The 11,248-nt window shown below is 36.6% G+C and overlaps 1 protein-coding gene across 1 annotated transcript in view; it reads left to right on the top strand.

The window, feature by feature from the left end:
• The window catches only part of LOC106872045 (polycomb group RING finger protein 3), a 106,225-nt gene that overhangs the window by 86,025 nt on the left and 8,952 nt on the right, over positions 1–11,248 (top strand). The window contains exons 6-8 of the mRNA XM_014918883.2: positions 3,823–3,888; positions 6,400–6,629; positions 10,663–10,743. Of these exons, the coding sequence (XP_014774369.1) occupies positions 3,823–3,888; positions 6,400–6,629; positions 10,663–10,743 (377 nt within the window). The remainder of the gene's footprint in view (positions 1–3,822; positions 3,889–6,399; positions 6,630–10,662; positions 10,744–11,248) is intronic.

Here is an 11,248-nt window from a genome sequence, read left to right as displayed (position 1 = left end):
ATATATATATATATATATATATATATATAGTTACATTGATCAAACAACTGAAATAGACATCACTGAAACTAACTGAAGATCCATTTACTGATTATTAGCAAAATTATCTCTTCTATAATATAATATACTTTCATCACCTTGATTTCAGTAAACATTTTGCTAAGTATATTCATAAAATAATTATAAAATCAATTCATTAGTATTTTGAAATATAACGAAATGAAAGAGAGAATATAACTAAGTTATTAATATCTGAGCCATTCTCATGAAAGTTAACCCATTACTTTGTCAAATATGCTGCTTATTTATTCACATTGTTTTGAATTAATCATGCATTATCTTGTAGCTTCAAGATTTCTATGATGTGTTTATATATTTTTTGAATTACGTTGTAGGGTAGGTGTGAAAGGCTGGTTCTGGCCAGTTTGAACATAAAACAGAATATTTCGGAAGATATAGTTGGTTAAATGCTAAAGGGTTAAACCAGAGCAGGTTTTATAAAGATTTTAGAATACCCCCCCCCCCATAAAAAAAAAAAACTTTATATATCTATAAAAGTATGTTGAAATGGTTCATTTTCAACCAGATATCCATATTGAGACCATTTCTTCCAGATCTACCCTATATGGGACATACATAGAAAATGCTTATCTTGAAAATGTTGCAATCAATTTTTGTCATGCATGTCACACTAGGTAAATGAGAATTGTGACCATTGACATTGTTGTTTAGCAAACTAATTAGCAGTTTTTGGGATTTAAATAAACATCATGAGACTCTGTTTGTTGCTCTGGAGACATTCAGAGGAATTAGTTAATACTTTCAGATGATGCCACATAAATCACATAAATCACATTTAATCCTTTCCAAACAATTCAACAAACATTCTGCTTACATAGGTGCAGGTGTAGCTGTGTGACAAGAAGCTTGCTTCTGAACCATATGGTTCTGGGTTGATTCAACCTTCTATCAACCTCCCAATTCAACCTTCCATCACTTCCCCTCATGCATCTTCCTTCCTCAACATCTCTTCCGTCATTTTTCATTGATTTACTAAACTTCAACACTCTATCTGGGTTCTCATCCAGCCTGCTCAACCTCTCCACAGCCTCCTTCCTCATAGATCTCACAACCACCTTCTTTGCATGATTCTTCATGTTATCATACCTGGCTTTCATTTGCTCAGTCCTATTATTACATAAAGCTTTGTGCGCTTCCTTCTACCTTGCAATCACATCCCTTACCGTCTTGTTCCACCACCATGTATTTCCTCGATCTCTCCTACCCTTCATCCTTCCACACACTTTGTCACATGCCTTGAGTACCCCTTCTTTAAAAGACTTCCATAAATCCGGTGTATCAATGCTTACCAACTCCCCAACTTTCTCCTCAAAGCTTGCTCTTGTTTCTTTTTCTTTCAGTTTCCACACCTTTCTCCTCGCAACTGTTCCTTTTCTCACATGCTTTTTAACTCTCCTCTTATCCAAGTCAGCAACCACCAACCTGTGCTGCAACTGCCCCGATACTGTCTTCACATCTCTCAGATATTTTCTGTTTTTCCTGCCAACTAACACAAAATCAATCTCTGTCTCATTCCCTCTGGCGCTGAAAGTCACCTTCCTTCTCTGTTTTCCTAAACCATGTATTTGTCACATACAACTCTTTCTCATCACAAAACTCCAACAGTATCCTTCCTTCCAAATTTCTCTCCCCAATTCCATTTCCCCCATGCACACCCTCAAAGCCCTGGATCCATTTCCCAACATGTCCATTAAAATCACTGATGCCCAAAACCAATTCATCTACCTTTTCTAAGTCCCACTCATTCATCATTACATCGAAGAACTGCTCTTTCTCAGCGATCCCTCTTCCACTTTGCGAACCATACCCACAAATCACCTTCACCACTTCTTCTTCAAATGCTAACACTACTGCCATCGCTCTGTCACTCTTTCTCCTGACCTCCACCACCTTCTCACAGATTTTTTTCTTCACCAAAACTCCCACACCTCCAGTCCCCCTACTATTTCCCCAACCACCACAACTTGTACCTTCTTCCCTTGACCCCCACAAATCTTGCACCTTGGCCCCTCCACCTAACCTCCTGCACACAGCACACATCCACCCTCCTCTTCCTCAATTCCTTGCACACCTCAGTTCCCCTTCCACACAGACTGCCCACATTCCAACTTCTCAACCCCCAAACTTCTCCTCAGGCCGTCAGCCGTCATAAAGCAAGTCATGCTTGTGCAACCCAGGATGAGGGTTTGCACCTTCTGTTTTCAAGTAGGCAGATGTAGCCCACCCCAACCTTTGGGCTGACTGGTGCCCATTCTTCTTTGCTATTATCATGAGGCTTGTTTTGTAGCTGGATTTTCTATGGGGAGCATGCCCATGCTTACCCACCAACCTCAGTTCCTAGATATGAGTGGTCCTGAGACCAAGGCCTCTACCACGATTTTTAAGAAATGTGGTGGAAAACTAGCTCAAAACATTTGAATTTTACCTGTTGTGACTCTAATTGAAACTCAATGATTATAAACACTTTAATGTATTCACTATAGTTGTCTCTGTCTCTCTGTCATACTCTAATCTTTCCTCATCTGATACAAGGTCTCCTCCCTCAATGCCCTTCTCTCAAAATTCTTTGTCTTGCAAGTCACTTGGTGACACTGCTGGTGGTGGTACCACATAGAAAGCATTCAGTCCACACTGCGAAGTGGTTGACGTTTGGAAGGGCATCCAGGTATAAAAGCCATACCAAAACTGACCTTGCCTGTGCTGGTGCCTCATAAAAAGCACTCAGTCCACTCTATGGAACGGTTGGTGTTAGGAAGGGCATCCAACTGTAAAAACCATGCCAAAACAGGGTCAGTAGCATGGTGTAGTCTTTTACCTCGCTGGCTCCAGTCAAACCATCCAACCTATGCCAGCATGGAAGACAGATGTTAAATGATGATGATGTAGTTTAAGATGGATTAAATATTAGATTTCATGATATATACTGTTACTGTATTTTCTATGGTGTTAACTAGAGCTATAAAACATTGTTGTATATAAACTAGTGTTGTAACACATTGTTACTGTAGTGTTTGATGTATCAACTAGACCTGTAAGACTCTTTTACCGTAGTGTGTGTAAACTATAAACTGTTTTATATTGTGCTGTAGACTACAATGTTTTGTTTTTATTTATGATGTCACACTTCATCATTGTCATGTCTGACATTAGTTATAGTCATGATAAGGCTCAATCATCATCATCATCGTTTTATGCCTGCTTTCCATGCTGGCATGGGTGGGACGGTTCGACTGGGGTCTGGGAAGCCAGGAGGCTGCACCAGGCCCCAATCTGATCTGGCAGTGTTTCTACAGCTGGATGCCCTTCCTAACTCCAACCACTCCGAGAGTGTAGTGGGTGCTTTCTACGTGCCACCAGCACAAGGAGCCAGAAGAGTTGGTATTGACCATGATTGGATGGTTACATTATTTTCTGACAAATACTCTATATCTGCAAGGTGCGTGCACACACACACTCACACATACACACATGCACGTGCACAATAATTTTGTGATTAAAACTTATTTTAGGCTATTTCCAGCCAGGTGAGTGGTGAGCAGATAAGAGCTGCAGATGTCTTCACTTGTAATAAAATAAATATCATGTAACTGAACATATAGTATATTGTATTTTCGATTAAACAACTTTACATATGATATCTTGTTATGTTGTCCTAATACATAATATTTCATAACTGCATATGGAGGGTATATCTTGTTGGTTTGTGTGTGGTATCCTAATGGGTCTGCTGTATTATTTCAGATGAACTACGGCGGCAGCAACAGTTTTATAAGAGCAGAGGTGTTCCATTTCCAAAATCCATTGGAGGTCAGTATCTCTTTGTTTTACTTTGATTTTCCTGTTTATTCTACATTGAGAAAATAGTGCATCGTATGTGGAAATAACAGGTTTCTCCTACTTTTATTGGCTGTAATACTGAACTGCAAACTTCCCTTCTATTTTTCTCTCTATTTTACTGAATATTGATGCTATGATTTGGGGTCATGAAGCTGAATTTCATATGACTGAAAAATCAGAATATCAAATGCTATAACGTCAAAAGATCAAAACTTTAAATTTTGAAATATTTTAGGGAAAAATAATAAGAAATGCAATCTTAAAAGATATTTATTCGCAATTAACCTTCATGTGTATGGTCTTATGATCAGCACCCTTTGTTAATTAGTTCCAGATAAGCTCTGATTGAACAGTCTGATGATCAGAGGTGTTCTAACTGTGACCATCTCCTCTTTTTCATGCATTGTGTATCTAGGACTACATTATTCAAAATATCTTTCCTTTACAAGATCAAAGCAGAAACAAATTATAGCATGCAATTTGAGGACTTACACTATAGTGTGGTCCATAATGGAATTTTCTGGCAACTAGGAAGTTTTGGTCCTTCTGTGACATTGTTTATTTTGTTTCCATGTCTCAAATTAGTACTTATGATATCTAATATCATTTACACTAGATCTTTGCTCATAATTATTATTATTCTTGCTGTAGAAAAGAGTATCTAATTGCATCTTGTATGATTTTAATTTTTGATTGCCATTGTTGTCTGATGTTTCATGGCCATTTTTCTTTGTACCATTAAGTACAGTAACGTACATTCATTGACTGAATACAGTAACATATATTTAGAATGCTCTAGCTGTACAACATACACTCACTAAATTCAAGAAGATAAGACAAATTTATTTATTCCTAGTAGCTTATCTATTGCACTTTATTATAATGGTTTGTCACACAATATACTAACATTTAAGCTGTTATAGCTAACTTTGAGTCACTTTTATCTCTATTATATGACACATTTTAAGCCAAGATAAAAATATAAAAGCCAACTTAGGATAGGATTATTGCTTTTTTTGTTAGTTAAATGTTTTTGATTTGGATCATTCTTGAGCTTAAATTTTTTTTACATTTCTCTGTCCTTGTAAATGCATTTTATTCTGTCATGTCACTGTACTTCGTTAACAGTGTTTAATTTGTCAAACCATGTGGTATTTGATATATGAAATCATCATGTAGTTTTCTAGCACATCCTGTTTCAATTAACCTCAGAATAATACTTTTTGCGTATATTTTTAAAAACCTGTTCGTTATTGAATCCAAGTTTTTACAATATTTCAGTTTTGACAAGGATTCTTTGGTTGGGGGCCTACTCTAATGCCAACCACTCAACCGATGCTCTAATTGATACTCACATAGAATGATTGTTCTTTTAAGAAAACAAATTACAGGAATAGTATATATTTACATAAATAAATATTCCTTTGTCCTAACACTTCTAACATAGCAAACAATGTCTACAATGTTTACGTTTCAGTGTCAAATTACATTTTAAACATTTTGTTTAATTTTCCTTCAGAACTGCATTTGCTGCAATCTTTTGCTTAGTCATCACTTACAGATATTTGCACAGAACATTAATTTCATTAACCTTATCCACTCATTCTTATGTTCCATTCTAGAAGGGCTGAAAATGTCCATTTCTATAGGTCTCAACCATTTTTTATCTATAAACCCCTTTGGTTACTGTTTTATTCTGGTGGACCCCCATAGCCATTCAATGTTTAAAAAGTAGTTTTATAGATACTCCTTTTAAAATTCCTATTTTGCTTTTCACACATTAACTCATATAGGTTGAATTATGTAAAATGTTTGAGAAAGAAATCTACCTGTTTCTTGCATTAAATACATCTAGAGCAAACATTTTTCATGGACCTTTAATATACTATTATGGGTCCCTAATTTGATTTTGCTTGCATGGACCCCACCAAAATCTTATATTGACTCTGGTTGAGAACCACTGCTTTAGATTAATAAATAAAATGAAATACAGTGGTTGGTCTGAAACCTCTGTCCATAAAACACTGCTTCAATTATAGTGTTTTTTCCAGTTGCAAAGAGTGAAGGAATTCCTACCATACACTCTTATGTGTATTGAATTGTGCTGCTAAAATTGCTGCTCCTGTTCCTTAGCACATTCTGTCACAAGTGATATGACTATCATCTTAGTCCTTTTAATACAAACTCACTGGAGACTGCTTCTGGTTTTGTTATATAAACTATTTTAAAGAGTTCATATTTAAACTAAAACTTTGCCTCATTGAACTTTTTGTTATATTTCCAAGACTAGTTTAATAAAAGTAGTTATGTCACTAGATCTCTTCAAATCATTGATTATTTTCAAAATTAACTGAAACAGAGTAATTAATTAAAAATATGGTTGTGAAAGAGTTAACACAGTTCATGTCTCTGTTTTTTCTTTTCCATTGTGTTTTGATCATGTTCAATTTGTTAATGATCTTTGACATGTTTTATTTCCAGCTAATGAAGAGTGTGTGGAAACTGAACGGACACACACGCAACCACCAGATTCTGACACCCAAGACTATCATCGCAGCGATGAACAAGTTAACATCTGTCTAGAAGGTCGAGGTGTATCGATGCGCAATTTGAAACGTAAATTCATTCGATGCTCTTCACAAGCTACCATAATGCAACTGAAAAAGTTTGTTGCTTTGAAAGTATTCAACAGTTCAGCTAAGCATACAGATGTAAGTCTACCATATTTTCCATTATTTTAGTACAAATCTGAGTCTATTTGGCAGTAAATGTTTTGTAACATGAGGTGGAAAGTTCTCAGTATGTCTGTGTAGACATAACTAAGTTTAGCTATTTTCTGTGTTTAATATTTCTGTTTTTAATATTGCAAGTATATTCATAGTAATAGGCAGTTATTTTAATTGGTATTCATTCATAAATAAATACTACAGTAAATATATAATTGTTTATTTCTGCTTTTAATGCCCTTTCTTACTTCTTTCTCTCTTTTGTCTTTCACCCACCTCTTTCTTGCAATCTCTTTATTGCTCTCTCTCTCTCTCTTATTTGAAAATATTGGAATATTGCAATACTTTAGAAAGTATAAAAGTACAGAAGTCTAAAATGCTGCAATATTTTCCTGAATGATTTATGTTCAGAGAAAAGCTAAAGGCATTTTACTCTATTTATGTTAACCTAGCTATCTAAAAAATAGGTATGGTCCTAAATTCTTTGACTCAGGAAGGGCATACTTTTATAAAAGACCTGTTTCAAGAACATGGTCAAATATACAAATTTTTCGCGTTCATGTAAGCAGTCATATTAAACATGCAAATTTATGTGTTTTATTGACTTTTGTTGGCAGTCTTTATAACCAGAAAGTCCTGTATATATAAGATATACAAATACACAATATCTCACAGATGCATTCATATCATTTAAATATTTTATAGTACTTGTTAAAGTTAGCAAATTTGTTGTGGGGACACATCATTATCATCATTTAACGTCTGTTCTCCATGCTGGCATGTATTGGATGATTTGACAGGCATTTGTCAGCTTGAGGGCTGTCCAGGCTCCATTTGTCTGTTTTGGTTTGGTTTCTATGGCTTGATGCCTTTCCTAATGCCAACCACTTTACAGAGTGTACTTGGTGCTTTTATGAGGTTCCGGCATGGGTGCTTTTACATGCATACTGACATTATTAGCAAAGCGTTTTGTTGCAGAAAACTGGGTTCTGTTTATTTGTGTTTTTAGAACCAGATTTGCCTAAAAATGGAGTACTGCTCACACTATTAAGCAACTTCTTCCAAACAGGTTTTGTCCTCTTTTGTTAGAATACTGAATCAAAATCATAGTCCAGATGACCTCTTGTCATCACTTCAACTGTTCTATCATTGACAAAACATGCAAGTTGGCTGCTTTCCTGCCATTACTTCCATGTAAGATGTTCAGATGAGCTTTCTCTGGTTTCATCCTTTTGAGGATTTTTCATCAGAACTTGGTTTGTTAAATTTTGCAGATTGCATCTGTGTTTCTTAGTTCCCTCTCCCCACACATGCACACACACTCGTACACATACACACATACAAAATTCCATACATATAGCTTTTTCCCCCAGAATGGCTGAGTTGTGGAATAAGTTCTCCCTATTCTTTTCCTTCTGAATATGTCTTTCATCTGTTTGAATCTAGGGTTAATAAGTACCTTACCTAACGTTTCCTTCAATGGAATGCTTTTTATCAGTTGTTTTTTATGACCATCTTATATTATTTCGTTTTACTATCCCTTCATTGTCATCTCATTTATTGTATTTTATAACCATTAGTTCTTTTATTACCATCTCATTGTATGCCATTTAAATCTCTTATCAATAGTTTTATTGCTACCCTTTACATATTGTCTTAGATATGCATGTACTAATATTATATTGTTTTAATGTTCATTTTCTAAGATTGCATGGGTTACACAAGTGTTGTTGAGCCATATTTTCTATGGCCAGATAATCATCCTACTGCCAACTCTTGCCTCTTTCCAAGCAATGTAATGTTCCCCTCTGTGGCTGGATATGTCTTCACAGAAGACTGGAAATCAGGGACACCATTTATATGACATTGATATCCAGTTATAGCCATTCTCTCTCTCTCTCTCTCTCCCCCCCCACTTCCCTCCCCCCACACACTCTGAGCTTCTTCCGTTTCTGTTAACCAAATCCAATCACAAGGCTTTGGTTGACCAAAGACTGTAGTTGAAGGCACTTTCCCATGGTGTCACACACACTGAGGTCGAACCTGAAACCACATGCTTAGGATGTAAACTTCTTGATACTCGCACCTTGTGTATAAGGATTTTGTGGCAGTGATGGCATTCCCTATTTTTACCTGCTTGCAGTGATTTTGAGTAAAAGGAAAAGTGACTCATTTCTTTGCTGTTCGTTAGATAAACATCAGCTCTCTCTCCCTTTTCTCCAGTTGTGTGGCAATTGTCTGATGTGAGCTAACAAGATGATATGTCAGTCACAGTCATTATCAGCTGGAATTCTGTAACCAAACCATTGTACATATTTATTTCTTTGAACGACACCCAGTAAAAAAAAATTTAACTGAAATTTACAAACTGTGCAAAATTTCTCCAATATTCAATAATGATTGAAAACAAAAAAATAAGCATTTAAAAAAAATTTTAATGTGTCTATTGTTTCTTAGATATAGATTTGTTTCCTAAACTATTTTGTGTATGGAATTTTGTTTCATTTCACACTTTCTACTGAGGAAAATATTCATTGATTATTTCTTCACAAGGAATTCTTTTCCATTCCAACATCTCCCAAGTTAATCCAGTTTTGTTCTTTCAAAAGTAAGAGATAATTGGTGTAAATATTCTCGTTAAGTTTTGTCTTCAAAATATGTATAACAGAAACTTGCTGCAAGGTGAGCACACAACAGGAGAGATCTTCAGAGGAAGAACTCCCATTCAACAAGTGTTTTGACCCTTATATCCGACACTCTATGGAAGCCAGGCCCACCCGGGTCATGACTCCTTGGTGTCCTCCTGCTGTTTTCCAAAATCCTGTCTCCAGGATTTGAACCTGTGTTGTTCTTTTGTTCCCAGGTCTGTGTTTCAGCCCACCAGGCTGACTGACAAAGGAACCAACTCTCTTCTTGCTTCTATTCCAGTAAATAACCAATGAAATCCTTAACTAGGTCCATTGGTCATTCCTCTTTGCTCATATCCACAATGAGCTCTTTTCAGCAACATCAGACAAGCATTCAATTGTGGAAGTTCTTCTGTGGCCTTTGATACCTAACTGCCTGAGTAGCTGATAGGTTGATGTAGCCATGAATCCTTGCGATCCAGCTTCAACTGGCTTCACAGTACAGTGGTAGCCCACACTCCCTAGCTGCTTTGCCACTTCACCATATTTTCTCATCTTAAAGATGTGTTACTCTTCTATGTGGTTCTCGTATGGTACTGATAATTCAATAAGAATCACTTTGGCACCCTATTCAGACCTTAAGACAATGTCTGGTTGTAAGCCATTCTTGGTGATAAACTCTGGGTAGTTCTTGCACTTCTCACCAATGTCTGCAGATATTTTCCAAGAATCCTCATGTCCAAGTAGGTTCTCTCCTGCTACAAATTCATATCTACTTATCTTCTTCGCTCCAACCCTTTTCTTTCTTTCTTTGGTTATGAAGGCCACTTTTGATTTGGTTGTGTCCCACTGCATTTGGTGCCAGATTGAAGTGGTCAGTTCTCCTAGCACTCTGTTGTGTCTCTATGTGTACTTGCCATCAGTGAGAGCAGTCTTGCAGGAATTCAGGACATGGTCTATTGACTGGGGTTTGCCCTTGCACAGGGGACATATTGACATGTCTTCCATGCCCCACTTTACAAGGTTGGTATTTGATGGAAGCAAGTCATAAGTTATTCTTATTATGAAACTCAATCTAAGTGGTGCCATGTGCCATACGTCATTCCATGTGAGAGATTTCTGCATTGTAGCATCCCAGGTCGTCCATTACCCCTACTAAGATTGTTGGATAGCTTTCACATACATGTTTCATTCCTCTTCACTCCTAACTTCCTGAATCACAAGATCCCTTTGGACTTCACCTGTTGCTTTTGACCACCACAGCACATTGATATTTCCCAATCCTTACCTTCCTGTCTGGGTAACCCCCAATATCTCTTTATATTAAAGTGGAAGATGGTTGATATTTTACAAATTAATCTGTGTTTTTCATTGTTTCTTTTAATTTATAGATTGATATTCTCTGTAATGATGCCATCCTAGGAAAAGATCATACGCTGAAATTTATTTCAGTCACAAGTTGGCAAGCCAAAGTAAGTTGACATGTTTCCTGTAATTTTACCTGATTAACAATTGAGGACGTTCTGCTTAAATGTTTTATAAATTTCTCCCATGTTAGTGACCACGATATTTGGTTCATGATTGTAAGGCCATGAGTTTAATTCCTAGCAGTGCATTGTGACCTTGAGAAAGACACTTTATTTATCATTGCTCCAGTTCATTCACCTGGCAAAAATGACTTGTACCTGTAGTATACAAAACCAGCCTTGTCACACTCCATGTTATGCTGAATTTCTCTGAGAATTACGTTAAAGGTGCACATGTCTATGGAATGCTCAACACTTGCATATTAATTTCACAAGCAGGCTGTTCTTTTGATTGATCGACTGGATCCTTTAAAACTGACAGAGAGCCAGGCTATCACATGTCCATGTTCTATGCTGGCATGGATTGAATAGTTTGACTGGATCTGATGCGTTCAGGGACTGTATCATGCTTTGGTGTCTATTTGGCATGATTTTTGCAGCTAGTTACCCT

The sequence above is a fragment of the Octopus bimaculoides genome, chromosome 18, assembly GCF_001194135.2.
Source record: "Octopus bimaculoides isolate UCB-OBI-ISO-001 chromosome 18, ASM119413v2, whole genome shotgun sequence".
Classification (NCBI taxonomy): Eukaryota; Metazoa; Mollusca; class Cephalopoda; order Octopoda; family Octopodidae; genus Octopus; species Octopus bimaculoides.
The sequence above is the reverse complement of the archived record's forward strand: the minus strand, read 5'-3'. Positions and strand labels throughout refer to the sequence as shown.